Consider the following 20,839-nt stretch of genomic DNA (forward strand, 5'->3'; position numbering starts at 1 on the left):
CATGCCCAGAAAGGGCAAGTCCCAAGTCTCCCAGGCTCTGGGAGAATCCCCCAAAGGGTCTGTGTAGGAAACTGTGGTAATACTCAGGTTCTAATTCTAGGGCTCATCCTTTGGGCTCCCCAATTTCCAGGGAGTTAAAATGTTCATCCTTGTAGCAGGAAAGACTGCTACAGTTCAGCTATACATCATTCTCCCTCCTTTGACTAAGGATGGCAAGAGTAGCTTGAGAGAATGGGCACCCACCATGTGCCAGTTGCCATGCTAAATGCTTTCGTGCATTACCTCCTTCAATTTCACATCAGCCCTCTGAGGGAGATGCTGCTGTTGACAAAGCTGACAGGTGAAAAGGTGGAGAGACTTGCTCAAGGTTGCACAGCCAGGACGTGGCAAAGCAGCGACTGCAGCTTAGGCCTCTGACACCAAAGCCCACAGACTACCTCAGCCATGATGCCTTCCACACATGGCTCTGTTGTGCCCCTTCTTGGTTGTCCCCTAACCCACCTCCTGATCAGTTTGTGTCCTTGCTTTCTTTTCTTCCTGCTCCACCTCCAAATTTAGAGGCTTCTGAAGATTCACTCCTTGACTCTTTCCTCCTCTCTTTCTTGGAGGAAGTACAGCACAGTGATTAAGACTGGGTTCTGGGTTTAAGTGCTGATGTAAGTCTCTGGGCTTCAGTTCACCCATTCTAGGGAGGATAATGATAGTACCTAGCTCTAGGAGTTGGCATGAAGATTAATAAAATAACTTATGTAAAGTTCTTGTAACAGTGCCAGCGGCACTTTAAGTGCATGCTAAATACTAGTTATTATCATTATTAATGAATCCACCCATTATCAAAACTTCAGTGGCCATCACTCAGCTGATGACCCCCCCAAACTACTTGTAAAAACAATAACAAAACCACTGGGTTTTAGACCTAGAAGGGAGCCCAGGTGGATGCAACACATTTGTCACAGCTCATACCCGTCTGAGCTGTGACAAATGTGTCACAGCTTACAGTGACCCTAACGTACATTCATCCCCAGAGAAGGAGGCTGGAGCTCGGGGAAGGAAAGGGATTTGTCCCAGGAATGCCTGTTGTCTGCTCCTGTGTGCCAGGCTCTCAATTTACCACATGACGTGTGTTCCTGCAGCACCCCTGTGAGGAAGGTAATACAGCATCCCCCGTGTCATAGTGAGGAATCTGGGGTTCACACAGTGCCTGGCACTCTCTACATATTTTTGAATGATGTGTGATGGAGGCTCAGAAAGGTGAAGTGGTTCACCAAGTCACAGAGCTGCAAAGTGGGGGTTTGGGGGTTTGAACCTGGCTGCCATATGCTCTGCTTGTTTCCCAGGCTCCTCTGTCCATGACTGTCCTAAAGCTGGGCCTGCTGGCTGGGGCACTGCGGGCTCTACACTAATGCTGTCTTGGGTTTTTCCCAGCAAGGGTTTGGCAACATTGATGGCGAGTACTGGCTGGGCCTGGAAAACATTTACTGGCTGACAAACCAAGGCAACTACAAACTGCTGGTGACCATGGAGGACTGGTCTGGCCGCAAGGTCTTTGCAGAATATGCCAGTTTCCGCCTGGAGCCTGAGAGCGAGTATTACAAGCTGCGGCTGGGGCGTTACCATGGCAACGCAGGCGACTCTTTCACCTGGCACAATGGCAAGCAGTTCACCACCCTGGACAGAGACCATGATGTCTACACAGGTAGGAAAAGTGGAGTCGAGCCCAGGTACAGGGCAGGGCAAAGAGGTCAACCAAAGCCACAGTCCCTGACTCCAGGGCTTGGAAAAGGGAAGATCTCAGAATGATGGGCAGCTAAGCCAAGCTGCCTGGCCCTGTTCCCATACCCTGAAGGTCCTTCCTTTGCCCACTGTGCATAGATCCTCTTTGCAAGGCTCTATCAGAGTTGCATTTACAAAAATGGAAAGGCAAAGAGGTATACAAGTCACACGTACAAGGGCTGCCCTGGGCCAAGGCAGAGACGTGTGCCAGCTGTGCCCTCATCACTTATGTCTGAGGCACCTGGCATCAGGGCTGCACATGTCCCAGGCTCTGGGCTATACACCCTGGGTTCTAATGCTGGCACTACCTCCTACCAAGTCACATGTCATTGGGCATGCTGCTTAATCTCCCTGGGTCTCAGTTTCTGCATGTGAAAGTAAGGACAATACATACCTTACAGGGTAAAAAGAAGGTTAGAGAGAATGTACTGGAAGTGCTTTGTCTAGGACTTGGCATATAGTAAGGGCTCGATACAATCAGACTCTCTTTATGGTTACTGTTATTAGCATGTAAGGTTAATGCAATGCTGTAAGGAAGCTATTAAGAGGAAACCAAATAGGAAAGATGAAGTGATTTGTCTAAGATCACATGCCTCACATCCAGGTTTTTACCAAGGCTTTATTAAAGAAAAAACAGAAAATTATAAGCCGCACAGATATGGTCTGGTCCTGACTCCAGACTTCCCCATAGTTGATGCCTCCCAAGGCCCCACACCCAATTTCTTGAGATGAGAGCCTCTGGGCCCTACCAGGTTGGTGAAGTTGGCAAGGCCAGCCTCCCCCTGAGGCTGGCTCCATCTGTGGCCAACACCACCCCCAGCCAAGCTGGGTCTACTTTCATGGGCGAAACTGGCCCCTCCTGCCAGCATCCCATTCAGTCTGGGTCTGAAGGCCACTCTATCCTCTTTGAGGAGTAAGCTCTGGAGACTGTCCCAGAAACAGTCTGCACTTCGGGCAAGCTGGATACTTATATATTGAAGTGGGGGATCCTCACTCCAGGTCTCCACAGCAGCCACACTCTAGCAGGTAGTTCTCCTGACACTGGGGGACAGATGGGACACAACATGCCTGTCCCTGTACCACAGAGACACCTCTGTCTAGTCACTGACACTGAACTGATTCTGATGGAAGGGGCCCCAGAGGAGCAGCAGGCCCTTGCTCTGAAGCAGTAGGTCTTGGCCAGGGCTGCCAAGGCTTCCAGAAAAGTAGAGCAGGAAGATGACTCCTCAGATCTGCTCAGACCCTGGGACATGGGGGCTCCTACAGCATTTCTTAAGGGTCATCATGGGGAGCAGGGAGAAGAATGTTCTAGGATCCAAAACTGTCACATCTGTCTAGCAGCAAAGTCGGTGGACGGTGAGGAAGTGAGTTCCTTGTCCCTGGATGTGTGTGGGGTAAGCGTGGGCAGACTCTCCACTGACAAATGGAAGCTGACCATGGCTCTCCCTGCTCTCCAAAGCCAGCACTGACATTTGGTCTTTGTGGCCTTGAGTCATAGCCCAGATGTGCTCCAGAAAAACCTCTGGAACACCTGGGCTGCCTGGGCTGTCTCTCCTGCAGCTTTCTGCTTTAGACTGCCTGTGACCTCCTCACCTCATCCCACGGCCTTGGCTGGAGCAGGACCACTACTCCAACGGGCCCTCCAATCCATAAACCTGACTGGGGCAGCCCCTCCCCAGTAGGGGAACAGAGGGGGTTCTTTCCCTAGGCCTAGTCAGGAAACTGGGGACCCCCTGAACTAAGAGCAGCCCGGCAGGCGGAGGCCCCTCCCACCTGTGCAGTGCATGCCCCTGCACGCCAGCTTGCACCTTGCCCACACTTTTTCTCTGTTGTTCTGAACTGCTTGTCCTTGGCAGCAGAATTCAGTATGATATGATAATGCCAAGAGTTTTGTGGAAATATCTTTCTTTTGTGAAATAATAAAAAAAATTATTTGGATGGAATACACACCAGAGAGGAATAGAGGAACATTTCACCTTAAACACTGTCTAACAGTTTCAACTCTTAATAATTCCTAAGAAAAATTCTTTTTCCCTCTCCCTATCACACCTCAGGCCATTTCCATTTTTCATCCGAACCTGTGGTGTGGAGTTCTCCCTGGGGTCCTCCTCTGCACTGAGCCGTGGGCTAAGTGTTGAATATATGCCCTCATTTAATTCTCCAGCAGTCCTGTGCAGTAGGAGTTATTTTTAACCGCATTTTACAGATGAGGATACAGTGGCTGGGAGAGGTTAAATTGCTTGTGTGAGTTCCCAAAGCTAGTTACTTATAAAAGCCAATCCTAAAAGACAGGTCTAAAGCCCAGTCTTTGGCCACCACTCGAGTCTGGTTCACCCCTCAAACATTCTTGTTCCAAGTGCCTCCCCGAGGATTCAGATGAAGAGCCCAAACAATGCATGGACAAAGGTAAAATCACCTTCTCCAGAGACCTTCTCACTCCCTTCTCTCCTGCAGGAAACTGTGCCCACTACCAGAAGGGAGGCTGGTGGTATAATGCCTGCGCCCACTCCAACCTCAACGGGGTCTGGTACCGAGGGGGCCATTACCGGAGCCGCTACCAGGATGGAGTCTACTGGGCTGAATTCCGAGGAGGCTCCTACTCGCTTAAGAAAGTGGTGATGATGATCCGGCCCAACCCCAACACTTTCCACTAAGCCAGCTCCCGCTCCTGACCTCTTGTGGCCATGGCCAAGAACCCACCTGGCCATACTGGTCCAGCACAATCATCGCCAGTTCATCTTGGGGCTGGGAGGACAGGGATGCTGGATTCTGTTTTCCCAGGCCACCGAGGCAGATAATGGAACTGAACTGATAGGGTTTTCTGTTCCTCCTACTTTTCTTCATACCAGACAGCCCCTCGTGTTTCCAGGACAGGACTGAAGATAACTCTTTCTTTTTCAGTAAATAAAGTCTCAACAATAAAAACACACCTGCAAAATACCTTCATAATAGACATGTGTATGAGCCTCCCTTGTGCACTTATGTGTATATCACATATATATGCATTTAGATATATATCACGTGATATATCTAGATACATATATAAGTTCACCTTATATACCTAAATACACATATATTCAATTCTCAAATGTTGAAGCTGTTACCAACAGCTTTGCTCGTAGGAGAAAGGTGTTTCATTAATGCTGTGTTACTTGAGTCTAAGGGCAGATTGCAGACCGTGTAGCCTCAATTCAAAGAATAATACTTGGCATCTGTGTGCCTGGATTCTTCCAGGAATGTCTACAATGCTAATCTCTCACACAGAGGTTCCCAGCTTCCTTGCTTAAGAACCCCTTTGGGCACCTCATCAAATTTCAAAATCCCTCTCCCTCTCCATTTTTATACCTTCCCCCATTCTCAGGACTTCTCACCATGCAGCCACCCACTTATTCACTCATCAGCATTCATTAAGTGCCTTCTGTGTATCTGGGCCCCGGCCTCTCACTGCAGTTCAAAGCACCTACTCTGCCCCTTGCCTACCACTCCTTTCCTTTTCTGTTGCACCAAACTGTCTAGGCAAGATTCCTCAGCCTCTGAGTAGGAAACAGTCTGGGCTCCAGGTTTCTGGTCAGGAAAGGGAAGGCCAGGCCAAAAACTACACTGGCCATATAGGTAATGTATTTGCAGTTTTGTATCTTCCATTCATACTTTAGCCTACATGTCATTTTAACTTTCACACAAATAATAATCTACATTATCAGGAGATATTCAATTGAAGAGAAGTCATCATCAGATAGTCAGGGCCCCCAAATGGATACAAACCAAAGGTCCCATGCTCTAGGGCCAACTAGGGTCTGCATCTCATCCCCAAACTACACTTCCCTGGAGAGCAGGGGCCACAACATGAGAGCAGGTGCCACAACATGAGAACTGGCCACTTCTCGTGAGTTACTGAATAATCAGGGGCCACTGCAACCCTTGGTTGGTGCATTACAGCATGGTGGCTTTGAGTCCTATTGACCACACAGTGTCAGACTCAGTACCATCAGGACTGCTGCCAAGCAAGGAGCAAGAGATGAATCAAGAAGGAGTGACATTCCCCGGTGGGCACATGGGTCCGGGTGTGCGAGATGTTGGACGTTTGGTACTGTCCATGTCTGGGTGCGTGCCTATTACCTCAGCATTTCTCACAAAGTGTACCATGTAGCACGTTTTATGTAAATAAAAGGGAGGGTGTTTTTTTTTTAATATATTCCCAGATTATCCTTGTAATGACACAAATCTGCAATAAAAGCCATCAGTGCTATTTGAATGTATCTACACTGTGTGTTATTGTTTTCGAATGCCTTCCTGGGACCTCCCGTATCAAAGTCTCTTTAAGTAAAACCAAGAAAAAATTCAGGATGGGGCACACACCAAAATCATTGAACTCACACTCTCCTTATCCTTGGTTTCTGCTTATACCCTCAGAAGTCCCATGACAGTACCTCAGGTCAAGATGGCTCTCTGGGGCTCCTTACATCCAGCTGTTTCCTGGACATCTCCACTGGATGTCCTGGAAGCACCTCACAGGCAGTGCAGTTAATACTTAAAACACCTTTCTTCCAGGTCTGGTCCCATTTCACCAAATGGCACCATGTACTCAATTGCTCAGGTCAAAAGCAAGGACTTCTCCCTTGCCCTTGCCAAGGCCAATCCATCCCTCCATGCCAAGCCCTCCTGCCTACCTTAGTGTAGGCCCTCATCTTCTCTCCCCTCAACTACTGCAACAGGCTCCTCACCAGGAGCCTCTGTCACTCTCATTTAAATCCATCTTCTACACTAGCTGCCAGAACTATCTCCTTATAAAACAAATCTGTGGGTTGGGAAGGCGATTATAGGCATGACGGGAAACCTCAACACCATAAAGGAAAAGACCAAGGGATAAGACTGGAAAAAAAACCAACAAATTTTCTGCCTCTAAAAAACAAAACAAAACCTGACCAAGATTGAAAGACAAATATCAGACAAGAAAAAAAATACATAACATATATAACAAATACAGGATTAATATTCATGCCATCCCCAAATCCCTTTAAAAATAAGATAAAAACACTGTGACAGAAAACTTGGCAAAGTACATGAACACATTTAGAAGATTCACAAATGGCCAGTAAAGAAGTAGAGATGTCAAACCCAGTAATAACCAGAGAGGTGCATTAAATTAAGGATAAACCATCATATGTTGCCTCTCAGATAGACAAAAACAAATTTTTATTCAAAGTGTTTTCACTTTTATTTGTACATATTTGTGAGGCACAGTGTGTTGTTTCAATACATGCATATACTGCACAATGACTCACTCAGGGTAAACAGCATAGCTTTGTACCCATTACTCCACCATTTTCCTCCCTCCTTGGCCCTGGCTCCCAACTTCTGGTAACCATTATTCTACTCTCTACTTCTGTGAGAACTGAAGGAAGTGCTTTTTACAAGGGTATAGGGAAAATACAGCCAAAAAGTCAAGTTAAGAAACAAGGGGAACAGAGTCAAACAGGATATCTGTGGTTATGCACCTGGGCCCCGGCCCGAGGCAAAGGGCGGATAGTTCCCAGAAATAGACAAGTCAGTTAAAGTTTCAAGAGTGCCCCTCAGCTGTTTCAAGGACTCCCACTTGACCGAAGTTCACCCCTGGCTTGATTTAAACTAACCAATTACCTTGCTTCTCGCTTCTGTACCCGCGCTTTTTGCTATAAAAAGGACCCAGGAGCTCTACTCGGCGCGCCAGTCTTTCGAAAGACTGAGTCGCCCGGGTACCTGTGTGTTCAATAAACCTCTTGTTTTTGCATCCGAAGCCGTGGTCTCGCTGTTCCTTGGGAGGGTCTCCCTGAACTGACTGACTACCCACTGCGGGAGTCTTTCATTTGGGGGCTCGTCCGGGATCGGAGACCCCCACCCAGGGACCACCGACCCACCAACGGGAGGTAAGCTGGCCAGCAGTCGTTCTGTGTCTCGTTTCTGTGTCTCGTCTCTGTGTCTGACTCAGTGATTTCGACTGTCTTTTCTGAGCGCGCGCATTTTGGTTTCAGTTTGTTCCGGGTTAGTCGCTCTGGGAGCGAAGTGCGGGTAGCGAACAGACGTGTTCGGGGGCTCGCCACCCGGCAATCCTGGGAGACGTCCCAGGATCAGGGGAGGACCAGGGACGCCTGGTGGACCCCTTGGCAGAGGATTATTGTGTTTTGGTCTCACCGCGTCTCGGGAGGCGCGCTCTGCCATCGGACTCTTTCTTCTATTTCTACGGCACTCGGTCTCGTCGCCGTTTCTGGTTTCTTTTTGTCTTAGTTGTGATAGGTCTTTGCGTCGTCGTTCCCCTATTGGAAATTTTCGAGATGGGGCAAAGTGCCCTTACGCCCCTCTCCCTTACTCTAGATCATTGGAAAGATGTCAAAGCCAGGGCTCACAATCTGTCCATGGAGATCAAAAAAGGAAAATGGCAGACTTTCTGTTCGTCTGAGTGGCCCACATTCGGCGTAGGTTGGCCGCCAGAGGGAACCTTTGATCTTACTGTCATTTTTGCAGTTAAAAAGATTGTTTTTCAGGAGACCGGAGGACACCCGGACCAGGTTGCCTGTGTCGTGGTATGGCAAGACCTCGCCCAGAATCCCCCTCCCTGGGTGCCACCCTCCAGCAAAGTCGCTGTTGTTTCGGGATCAGAAAATACTCAAAGGCCACCTACAAGGAAGCCTTCCGCCCCTCCCCAACCCCCCGTCCTCCCGACACCAGATGACCTATTTTCTCTCTCTGAAACCCCACCTTACCCGGCGGCTCCGCTGCCCCCTCTGGCCCCTCAGGGAAACAGATCGGCACCAGGCCGAGCGCCCGGTGATCCTAGCCCTGAGGGACCGGCTGCGGGGACTAGGAGCCGCCAACCTCGCAGTCCGAGAGACGGCTCCGGTCCTGACTCCACCGTAGCTTTGCCCCTCCGAGCCATAGGGCCCCCAGCTGAGCCTAATGGCTTGGTCCCTCTACAGTATTGGCCTTTTTCCTCAGCAGATCTTTACAATTGGAAGTCTAACCACCCGTCTTTTTCTGAAAAACCAGCAGGACTCACGGGACTTCTTGAGTCCCTTATGTTCTCTCACCAGCCCACTTGGGACGATTGCCAACAGCTACTCCAGATCCTCTTCACCACTGAAGAGCGAGAAAGGATTCTTCTGGAGGCCCGCAAGAACGTTCTCGGGGACAACGGGGCCCCTACACAACTCGAGAACCTCATTAATGAGGCCTTCCCCCTCAATCGACCTCAATGGGATTACAACACGGCCGAAGGTAGGGAGCGTCTTCTGGTCTACCGCCGGACTCTAGTGGCAGGTCTCAAAGGGGCAGCCCGGCGCCCCACCAATTTGGCTAAGGTAAGAGAGGTCTTGCAGGGACCGGTAGAACCCCCCTCGGTTTTCTTGGAACGCCTGATGGAGGCATATAGGAGATACACTCCGTTTGACCCCTCTTCTGAGGGACAGCAGGCGGCAGTTGCAATGGCCTTCATCGGACAGGCAGCCCCAGATATCAAGAAAAAGTTGCAGAGGCTAGAGGGGCTCCAAGATTATTCCTTACAAGATTTAGTGAGAGAGGCAGAAAAGGTGTACCACAAGAGAGAGACAGAAGAGGAAAAACAAGAAAGAGAAAAAAGAGAGACAGAAGAGAGAGAGAGACGGCGCGATAGGCGCCAAGAAAAAAAAAACTTGACTAGGATTTTGGCCGCAGTGGTAGGTGAAAGAGGGTCTAGAGATAGGCAGACAGGGAACCTGAGCAACCGGGCAAAGAAAACACCTAGGGATGGAAGACCCCCTCTAGACAAAGACCAATGCGCGTACTGTAAAGAGAAGGGTCACTGGGCAAGAGAATGTCCCCGGAAAAAGAACATCAGAGAAGCCAAGGTTCTATCCCTAGATGACTAGGGGAGTCGGGGTTCGGACCCCCTCCCCGAACCTAGGGTAACACTGACTGTGGAGGGGACCCCCATCGAGTTTCTGGTCGATACCGGGGCTGAACATTCGGTGTTGACCCAACCCATGGGGAAGGTAGGGTCCAGGCGGACAGTCGTAGTAGGAGCAACCGGCAGCAAAGTCTACCCCTGGACCACACAAAGACTTTTAAAGGTTGGACATAAACAAGTGACCCATTCCTTTTTGGTCATACCTGAGTGCCCTGCTCCTCTGTTGGGCCGGGACATTCTGACCAAACTAAAGGCCCAAATCCAGTTTTCTACAGAGGGCCCACAAGTAACATGGGGAGATCACTCTACCATGTGCTTGGTCCTAAACCTAGAAGAAGAATACCGGCTGTATGAAAAGCCGGCCTCTCCCTCCATCGACCCATCCTGGCTCCAACTTTTTCCCACCGTATGGGCAGAAAAGACAGGTATGGGACTGGCCAATAACGTCCCACCAGTAGTAGTAGAGCTGAAATCGGGTGCCTCACCGGTGGCCGTCCGACAGTATCCAATGACTAAAGAAGCCCGGGAAGGCATCAGACCCCACATCCAAAGGTTCTTAGACCTAGGGGTCTTAGTGCCCTGCCAGTCGCCCTGGAACACCCCTCTGCTACCAGTAAAAAAGCCAGGGACCAATGACTATCGGCCAGTCCAAGACTTGAGAGAAATTAACAAAAGGGTGCAAGACATTCATCCCTCAGTCCCAAACCCATACAGCCTCCTGAGTTCCCTTCCGCCTAGTCACACTTGGTACTCAGTCTTGGATCTCAAGGATGCCTTTTTTTTGCCTCAAACTACACCCCAACAGCCAGCCACTGTTCGCGTTCGAGTGGAGAGACCCAGAAAAAGGTAACGCTGGTCAGCTGACCTGGACACGGCTGCCACAGGGGTTCAAGAACTCACCCACTCTCTTCGACGAGGCCCTCCACCGGGATTTAACTCCTTTTAGGGCTCTCAACCCCCAGGTCATATTACTCCAATATGTGGACGACCTCCTAGTGGCAGCTCCCACATATGAAGGCTGCAAAAGAGGGACACAAAAGCTCTTGCAGGAACTGAGTAAGTTGGGGTACCGGGTATCAGCTAAAAAGGCCCAGTTATGCCAGAAAGAGGTCACCTATTTGGGGTACCTGCTCAAGGAGGGAAAAAGATGGCTGACCCCGGCCCGGAAAGCTACAGTTATGAAGATCCCTACTCCCACAACCCCCAGGCAGGTCCGCGAATTTCTGGGTACTGCCGGATTCTGCAGGCTCTGGATTCCTGGGTTTGCTTCCCTGGCTGCACCCTTGTACCCCCTGACAAGGGAAAACATTCCTTTTACCTGGACTGAGGAGCATCAAAAGGCTTTTGACCACATAAAAAAAAAGCCTTGCTGTCTGCCCCCGCCTTGGCTCTCCCAGACCTCACCAAACCATTTACTCTATACGTAGATGAAAGAGCCGGTGTAGCCCGAGGAGTGCTTACTCAGACCCTAGGACCATGGCGACGGCCAGTAGCTTATCTATCAAAAAAACTGGATCCAGTGGCCAGTGGGTGGCCAACCTGCCTAAAAGCGGTTGCTGCAGTGGCACTCCTCCTCAAAGACGCTGATAAGTTAACCTTGGGGCAAAATGTGACTGTGATTGCTTCCCACAGCCTCGAAAGTATTGTGCGGCAGCCCCCCAATCGGTGGATGACCAATGCCAGAATGACTCATTACCAGAGTTTGCTGCTAAACGAAAGGATATCTTTCGCGCCCCCTGCTGTCCTGAACCCAGCTACCCTACTACCAGTCGAGTCAGAATCCACCCCAGTACACCAATGCTCAGAAATCCTTGCTGAAGAAGCTGGGACTCGACGGGACCTGAAGGACCAGCCATTGCCCGGAGTGCCTGCCTGGTATACAGACGGTAGCAGCTTCATTGTGGAAGGTAAGCGGAGAGCAGGGGCCGCCATCGTAGATGGCAAACGGACGGTATGGGCAAGCAGCCTGCCAGAAGGGACATCAGCCCAGAAGGCCGAGCTAATCGCCTTGACGCAGGCATTACGCCTAGCCGAAGGAAAAAACATCAACATCTACACGGACAGCAGGTCGCCATTATCCACTGCCCGGGCCACCAGAGAGGAAATAACCCTGTGGCGGCCGGGAACCGGAGGGCCGACGAGGCTGCAAAACAAGCCGCCCTGTCGGTCAGGGTGCTAGCAGAAACTATAAAGCTTCAAGAGCCAATCGAGCCTGCTCAAGCTAGGACCAAGCCAAGAGAGCTCACTCCTGACCAGGGAAAAGAATTCATTTAGCGGTTACATCAGCTAACACACTTAGGACCAGAAAAGCTCCTTCAACTAACGAGCCGCACCAGCCTCTCCATCCCGAATCTCCGGTCCACCGTTCAAGAAGTCGCCAATCGGTGTCCGGCTTGTGCCATGACTAATGCGACTACCACCTACCGAGAGACCGGAAAAAGACAACGGGGAGATCGACCCGGCGTATACTGGGAAGTAGACTTTACAGAGGTAAAGCCTGGCCGGTATGGGAACAGGTATCTGCTAGTATTTGTAGATACTTTCTCTGGATGGGTAGAAGCTTTCCCTACCAAAACTGAAACGGCCCTGACTGTATGTAAAAAGATACTAGAAGAAATCCTGCCCCGTTTCGGGATCCCTAAGGTGATCGGGTCAGATAATGGCCCAGCCTTTGTTGCTCAGGTAAGCCAGGGACTGGCCACACAACTGGGAATAAATTGGAAATTACATTGTGCGTATAGGCCCCAGAGCTCAGGTCAAGTAGAGAGAATGAATAGAACCATCAAAGAGACCTTAACTAAATTGGCCTTAGAGACCGGTGGAAAAGACTGGGTGGCCCTCCTTCCCTTAGCGCTGTTCAGAGCCAGGAATACCCCTGGCCAGCTTGGTCTGACCCCTTATGAAATCCTCCACGGGGGACCCCCCCCCATACTTGAGTTGGGAGGAACACTGGGTCCCGATGATAACTTTCTTCCTGTCTTATTTACTCACTTAAAGGCTTTAGAAGTTGTAAAAACCCAGATCTGGGACCAGATCAAGGAGGTATACGAGCCAGGTGCCGTGGCCATCCCTCATCCGTTCCAGGTCGGAGACCAAGTGCTGGTCAGACGCCATCGACCCAGCAACCTTGAGCCTCGGTGGAAAGGCCCGTATCTGGTATTGCTGACCACCCCGACCGCAGTAAAAGTTGATGGCATTGCAGCCTGGGTACATGCTTCTCACCTCAAGCCTGCGCCACCCTCCGTACCAGATGAATCCTGGGAGCTGGAGAGGACTGATAATCCTCTTAAGTTGCGCATTCGGCGGCGGCGGAGCAAGCCTACCAAGTAATAACCCTAACCAGCCCAACACCCTCACCTGGCAGGTACTGTCCCAAACTGGAAAGGTTGTCTGGTTCAAGACAGAAGTCCACCCCCTTTGGACTTGGTGGCCCTCCCTTACCCCTGATATATGTGCCCTGGCGGCGGGTCTCGAGGCTTGGGATATTCCAGAAATTGATGCACCGGCCTCTAAAAGAGTCAGGCCTCCTGACTCAAACTATGAAAATGCTTATAACCAGATCAAATAACTCCCCTTGGTTGACCACCCTACTGTCAACCATCGCCGGGCCCCTATTACTCCTCCTTCTGTTGTTCACCCTTGGGCCCTACGTCATCAATAGACTAGTCCAATTCATCAATGATAGGGTAAGTGCAGTTAAGATTCTGGTCCTTAGGCAAAAATACCAAACCTTAAATGGCGAAGATAACTTTTAATTCCGCTCTAAGATTAGAGCGATCCACAAGAGAAATGGGGGAATGAAGGAAGTGCTTTTTACAAGGGTATAGGGAAAATACAGCCAAAAAGTCAAGTTAAGAAACAAGGGGAACAGAGTCAAACAGGATATCTGTGGTTATGCACCTGGGCCCCGGCCCGAGGCAAAGGGCGGATAGTTCCCAGAAATAGACAAGTCAGTTAAAGTTTCAAGAGTGCCCCTCAGCTGTTTCAAGGACTCCCACTTGACCGAAGTTCACCCCTGGCTTGATTTAAACTAACCAATTACCTTGCTTCTCGCTTCTGTACCCGCGCTTTTTGCTATAAAAAGGACCCAGGAGCTCTACTCGGCGCGCCAGTCTTTCGAAAGACTGAGTCGCCCGGGTACCTGTGTGTTCAATAAACCTCTTGTTTTTGCATCCGAAGCCGTGGTCTCGCTGTTCCTTGGGAGGGTCTCCCTGAACTGACTGACTACCCACTGCGGGAGTCTTTCAAGAACCATTTTTTTTTTTTTTAAAGATTCCACATATGAATGATATCATGCAGTATTTGTCCTTTTGTGCCTGGCTTACTTCACTTAACATGACGGTTTCCAGTTCCATCCTTGTTGCTTCACATGATAGAATATATACATATATTTTATAGCTGAGTAATATTCCATTGAGTATATATACCACAATGTTTTTACCCATTCATCCACTGATGGACGCTTAGGTTGATTCCATTTCTTGGCTATTGTGAATAGTGCTGCAGTGAACATGGGAGTGCAGGTGTCCTTTTGATACATTGTTTTCATTTTAGGGGGTATATACTCAGTAGTGGGATGGCTGGGTCACAGGATAGATCTATTTTTAGTTCTCTGAGGAACCTCGCTACCGTTTTCCACACTGGCTGTACTAATTTACACTCCCACCAGCAATGCAGGAGAGTTCCTTTTTCTCCCCATCCTCACCAGCATTTGTTATTTTTTGTCTTGTTGACAATTGCCATTTCAACTGGAGTGAAATGATACTGCATAGTAGTTTTAATTTGCATTTCCCTGATGATTAGTGATGTTGAGAATTTTTTCATGTGCCTGTTGGCCATTTGTATGTCTTTTTCTGAGAAATGTCTGTTCAGGTCCTTTGCACAATTTTCAATTGGGTTATTTTTTTGCTGTTGAATTGTTTAATTTCCTTATATATTCTAGATATTAGCCTCTTGTCTGAAGTGTACTTTGCAAACACTTTCTCTGATTCTGTAGGTTGTCTGTTGACACTGTCCCTTGCTGTACAAAAGCTTTTTAGTTTGTTGTAGTCCCATTTACATATTTTTGCTTTAGTTGCTTGTGCCTTTGTATTCTCACTCAAAAAAGTGTGGTCCACTCCCATTTCATGTAGCATTTCTTTCCTCTATATTTTCTTTTAGTAATTTCACAGTTACAGGTCTTAAATTTAGGTCTTTGATCCATTTTCAGTTGATTTTTGTATAGGGTGAGAGATAGGGGTCTAGTTTCAATCTACTACATATGGATATCCAGTTTTCCTAGGACCATTTGTTGAAGAGGCTGTCCTTTCCCCAAAGTATGTTTTTGGCATCTTTGTCAAAAATCAAAGTTGGCTGTAAATGTGGGTTTATTTAGGAGCTCTCTATTCTATTCCACTGAACGATCTTTCTGTTTTTATGTCAATACCATGCTGTTTTGGTTACTGTAGCTTTACAGTATATTTTGAAGTCAGAAAGTATGATGCCTCCAACTTTGTTCTTTTTGTTTAAGATTGCTTTAGCTGTATGCAGTCTTCTGTGATTCCATACAAATTTTAAGATCACTTTTTCTGTTTCTGTGAAGGATGCCATTGGTATTTTGACAGGGAATGCATTGAATGGGTAGATTGCTTTGGGTAATATGGACATTTTGATGATGTTAATTCTTCTGACCCATGAAAATGGGATATTTTTTCATTTATTTGTGTCTTCAATTTTTTTCCACCAATGTTTTATAGTTTTCGTTGCAGAGATATTTCACTTCCTTGGTTAAATTTGCTCTGAGATATTTCAATTTTTTGGTAGCTACTGTGAGTGGGATTACTTTCCCACTTCCTTCTTCAGCTATTTTGTTATTGGCATATAGAAAGACTATTGATTTTTGTATGTTGACTTTGTATCTTGCCACTATACTGAATTCATTTATTAGTTCTATTAATTTTTTGGTGGAGTCTTTAGGGTTTCTCAGTACAGGATCATGTCATCTGCAAATAGGGGTAGTTTGATTTCCTCCTTTCCTATTTGAATGCCCTTTATTGCTTTTTCTTGTCTTACTGCATTGGGTAGAACTTCTAGTACTATGTTGAATAAGAATGAGGAAAGTGGACATCCTTGTCTTGTTTCAGATCTTAGAGGAAAAAGCTTCCAATTTTTGTCCACTCAGTATGATATTAGCTGTGGGTTTGTTGTATATGGCCTTTACTGTGCTGAGGTACATTCCTTCTATAACTAGTTTGTTGAGTGTTTTTATCATAAAGAGGTGATGGATTTTATTAAATGCTTTTTCTGCATCTATTAAAATGATCATATGGTTTTTTCCCTTCATTCTGTTGATCTGATATATCATGTTTATAGATTTATGTATGTTGAAACATCCTTGCATCTCTGGGATGAATCCTGCTTGATCATGGTGTATGATCTTTTTCATATATTGCTGGATTCTGTTTCCTAATATTTTGTTGAGGATTTTCATGTCTGTGTTTATTAGAGATATAAGTCTATAGGGTTTTTTTTGTTGTTGTTGTGTCCTTTTCCAGTTTTGGTATGAGGGTAATGCTGGCCTCATAGAATGAATTTGGAAGTATTTCTTCCTCTTCAATTTTTGGAAGAGTTTGAGATGAATTGGTATTGGTTCTTCTTTAAATGTCTGGTAGAATTCAGCAGTGAAGACATCTGGTCCTGGGGTTTTCTTTGTTGGAAGACTTTATTACTGCTTCAATCTCAGTACTCACTGTAGATCCATTTAGGTCTTCTAGTTCTTCATAATCCAACTTAGTAAGTTGTAAGTGTCCAGGAATTTATCCATTTCTTCTAGGTTGTCTGCTTTGTTTGCATATAGTTGTTCATAATAGTCTCGTATGATTCTTTGTATTTCTGTGGTGTGAGTTGTAATGTCTCCTTTTTCGTTTCTAATTTTATTTATTTGAGCGTTTCTTTTTTTCTTCATTAGTATGGCTAAAGGTTTATCGATTTTGTTTATCTTTTCAAAAAGCCAACTCTTTCTTTGATCTTTAGTATTGTTGTTTTTGTTTTTTAAATCTCTAATTCATTTGTTTCTGCTCTGATCTTTGTTATTTCCCTCCTACTGATTTTGGGTTTGGTTTGTTCTTGTTCTTGCAGCTCCTCGATGTATAATGTTAGTTCTTTCTTCTTTTCTGATGAGGCATTTATTGCTATAAACTTCCCTCTTAGAACTGCTTTTGCTCTCTCCCACAGGTTCTGGTATGTTGTGGTTTCATTTTCATTTGTCTCCAGGAATTTTTAAATTTCCTTCTTGATTTTTTCTTTGACCCATTCATTGTTTAGGAGCATATTGTTTAATTTCAATGTATTCATATGATTTCTACTGTCCCCTTTGTTGTTAATTTCTAGTTTTATCCCATTGTGGTTGGACAAGGTAGTGGATATAATTTCGATTTTTTAAATTTGTTGAGGCTTGTTTTGTGTACTAATGTATGATCTATTCTAGAGAATGTTCCATATGCTGTTGAGAAGAATGTGTATATGCTACAGCTGTCTGATGAAATGTTCTACAAATGCCTGTTAAGTCAAGTCAGCCTATAGTAGAGATTAATTCTGATGTTTCCTGGTTAATTTTCTGTCTGGATGCTCTGTCTTTTACTGAAGTGGGGTATTGAAGTCCCCAACTATTATTGTGTCAGAGTCTATCTTTCCCATTAGGTCCAGCAGCAATTGCTTTATATAATAACTGGGTGCTCCCAAGTTGGGTACATACATATTTAGAATTGTTATACCCTCTTGTTGAGTTGATCCCTTTATCATTATATAATGACCTTATCTTTTTTTTTTTTTTACTTTTCTTGGCTTGAAGTCTAATTTATCTGATGTAAGTATAGCTATTCCTGCTCTTTTATGGTTTCCATTTGCAAGAAGTATTTTCAATCCCTTCACTTTCAGCTGGTGTGTGTCTTTACTGGTTAAGTGAATTTCTTGTAAGCAGTATATTGCTGGTTCTTGTTTTATAATCCTTTGCCACTCTGTGTCTTTTAATTGGGGTTTTTATTCCATTTATATTTAGGTTTTTAGTGATACATAGGGACTCATTACTGCTATTTTGCTTTTGTTTTTTCCTGGTTGTTTTGTAGATCCTTTTTTCCCTTTTTTCTGGTCTGTCTTCTTTTGTGGTTGAGAGGTTTACTCTAGCTTTACATTTTGATTTCTTGCTATTTATTTTTCATGTGTCTCTTCTAAGTGTTTGTGTTATGGTTACCATGAGGCTCACAAAAAACATATTATAGTTATAACAAATTATTTTAGACTAATAACATCTTCTATATCAAAGAAAACAGAAAAAAAATAAAGCCAACTCTATGCTTTGGTGTCATTCCCACCCACTTTTTGACAGTTTGTTGTTTCATGTTACATCTTTTAATATTGCCTAACTCTTACATGGTTGTTGTATGTGTTAGTGTCTTACTTAGGTTTGTCCTTTAGTCCTCATACTAAGGATGTAAGTGGTTTATTCACAACCCCATGATATTGGCATTTTCTGAGGTTGTCTATGAACTTACTTTACTAATGAGTTACGTACCTTCAAATGTTTCCTTGCTAATCCTTAGCATCATCTTATTTTATTTTTTTCAAAAGATGACCGGTAAGGGAATCCCAACCCTTGACTTGGTGTTGTCAGCACCACACTCACCCAGTGAGCTAACCGGCCATACCTATATGGGATCTGAACTCGTGGCCTTGGTGTTATCAGCACCACACTCTCCCGAGTGAGCCACGGGCTGGCCCCAGCATGATCTTACTTTAGATTGAAGAACTCCCTTTAGCATTTCTTGTAAGGCAGGTCTGGTGATGAATTCTTTTAGCTTTTGTCTGTCTGGGAAACACTTTATTTCTCCTTCATATTTGAAGGTTAGTTTTGCTGGATACAGAATTCTTAGCTAAGTATTTTTCCTTCAGCACTCTGAATATACCATCCCATTCTCTTCTGCCATGTAGGGTTTTTACTGAGAAATCTGCTGAGAGACACATTGGGGCTCCATTGAATATTATGTGTTTCTTTTCTCTTGCTTTCAGTATTCTTTTTTTGTCTTTTGCTTTCAATAATTTGATTATGGTGTGCCTTGGGGTGTTCCTCCTTGGACTGAATTTGATTGGCAACCTCTGAGCTTCCTGTACCTGGATGCTGTCATCTTTCTCTATACTTAGGAAATTTTCAGCCATTATTTTCTTGAATACACTTTCTATATCTTTTCCTTTTTCCTCTCCTTCAGGTATGCCAATTACGCAGAGGTTATTTCACTTGAGGGAGTCCCATATTTGCTGAATTTGTTTCATTTTTTCTTATTCTTTTTGCTTTTCTGATTGGATAATTTCACTCATTTTATATTTGAGCTCACTGATTATTTTCTCTGTTTGGCTAAGTCTGCTGTTGGAGCTTTTCATCGAGTTTTTCCAATACAGATAATGTATTCTTTATTCCTAGAATTTCTATTTGTTTTTTTAAATTGATTGTATTCCTTTGTCAAGTTTCTCCTTCTGCTCCTGATTTTTTTCCAGATATCATTTAATTTTCTATTTCTATTTTCTTGTGACTCCCTGAACATCATTAAGGGGGTTATTCTGAATTCTCTGTCTGACATTACATAGATCTGTTGTTCGTCTGTGTCCATTGCTGGTGCTTTGTTTGCTGCCTTTGGTGGGGACATATTTCTCTGTTCTTTCTCAATCTTTGTGTCTTTATGTTGATGTGTGGGCATTTGAGGAGAATGCTACTTCTTCTAGGTTTTACAGGTGTTCTTTGGTTGTGTTAAAACTTTACTGGTTAATATCAGAGCTTTCTCTCTGGTCTGTGGTGGTTTTGGGTTATTTTTGTTTTGTTTTTTCCTGTTCTGTGGTGGATTAACAGTCACCACCACCACTACCACTTGGACTCTACACTGGAACTAATGTATTGTCCTGTGGTTAGTTTCCAAGTTGGCAGACCTTGAGCTTGGTGCTTTAGCTATATTGCTGCTTTGCTGCTGATTCTCCAGGGAAGGCTTTTGGTATGCGTCATTAATCACTTCCTGGTCTGGGGTATGTAGGAATTCCGGCCCAGGACTGAGTGTTCCCTGCAGATTTTCACCCCCTGCAGTTCTACTGCCCTGAGTTCCACTGAGACCAGCTGCCCATGCTGCACCCAATGTTATCCTGGCAGGACAGCCTTTCTCCTGTACTCCAACTGCTTCCTGTGGGACAGGCCTTATATGTGTCCTCTGGGATAACCCACTGGCCTCTGGGCAGTTCTTTTCTTATCAACTGCATTGCCTGCTCCTACATGGGCCCAAGGGAATCCTGCCACTGGTATTTATAGCCTGTGGACTAGTATGGTATGCTTTGAAGCCCTCCTCTCCCCTGCAGACTTCAAGCAGATTTATGCACAGGGTGCCACTGCAGCTTTTTCTGGCTTTGATCCATGTGTAGTAGCTACCTCACACCTCTGTATCAAGGTGGCTCAGAAGTGGTCAGGCCTCAGAACGATAAGCGCGCCATCCCTACACCCACTCTCCGTGTCTCTCACACCTTCACCAACTCTGTGGATATCTCCTTGTCTTCCCCCAGCTCCAGTGGTCCCAGTTTGGCAGTCTTTGTTTTTTAATAGTTGTAGATTAGTCACCTGTGGGGAGGAAAGCCACCAGGAATTGTCTATTCTGCCATCTTAATGATGTCACTCCAAAAATTATTTTTAAATGTCAATTTCCATGTTGATAAGTGTAAACTGACTCAATATTTTTGAAGAGTATTTGGCAATGAACGTATCAAAATTTAAAATGCACTTATACGCTTGGACCCAGCAATCCATCTTAATGAACAAGTAATACAATTATATGAGAGCTTTTTCTAGTAAAGTTGTAGTTAGGGAGAGACGGATGTTTAATGAAGTCTACTATGTGCTTAGAATTGGACTTTTATGTCACCTACACAGCAGCTTTGTGAAGGAGGGATTATCGTTCTCACTTTACAGAAGAGGAGAAAACAGGGCTTCAGACTGCTGGTCAGAATGCCCCAGAAGCAATTAATCCAGAAGGTGCTAGGTGTCAGGCACTAAGTAAGAGTATTCAACTCCCTTTTCCAAACCTCCTGGTCAGTTGTTGGGGTCACAGTGTTACTTGGCTACTATTTGATGAAAATGTCTCAGCCTTC

The 20,839-nt window shown here is 45.8% G+C and overlaps 2 protein-coding genes across 7 annotated transcripts in view; one reads left to right on the forward strand and one right to left on the reverse strand.

The window, feature by feature from the left end:
- Positions 1-6,010, forward strand: part of ANGPTL2 (angiopoietin like 2) — a 41,372-nt gene extending 35,362 nt beyond the window's left edge. The window contains exons 4-5 of the mRNA XM_063082458.1: positions 1,426-1,696; positions 4,228-6,010. Coding sequence (XP_062938528.1) covers positions 1,426-1,696; positions 4,228-4,427 — 471 coding nt within the window. The 3' untranslated portion in view covers positions 4,428-6,010. The remainder of the gene's footprint in view (positions 1-1,425; positions 1,697-4,227) is intronic.
- Positions 1-20,839, reverse strand: part of RALGPS1 (Ral GEF with PH domain and SH3 binding motif 1) — a 313,809-nt gene that overhangs the window by 141,279 nt on the left and 151,691 nt on the right. The gene's annotated exons all lie outside the window — the stretch shown is intronic.

Source organism: Cynocephalus volans, chromosome 17 (assembly GCF_027409185.1).
Source record: "Cynocephalus volans isolate mCynVol1 chromosome 17, mCynVol1.pri, whole genome shotgun sequence".
Taxonomy (NCBI): domain Eukaryota; kingdom Metazoa; phylum Chordata; class Mammalia; order Dermoptera; family Cynocephalidae; genus Cynocephalus; species Cynocephalus volans.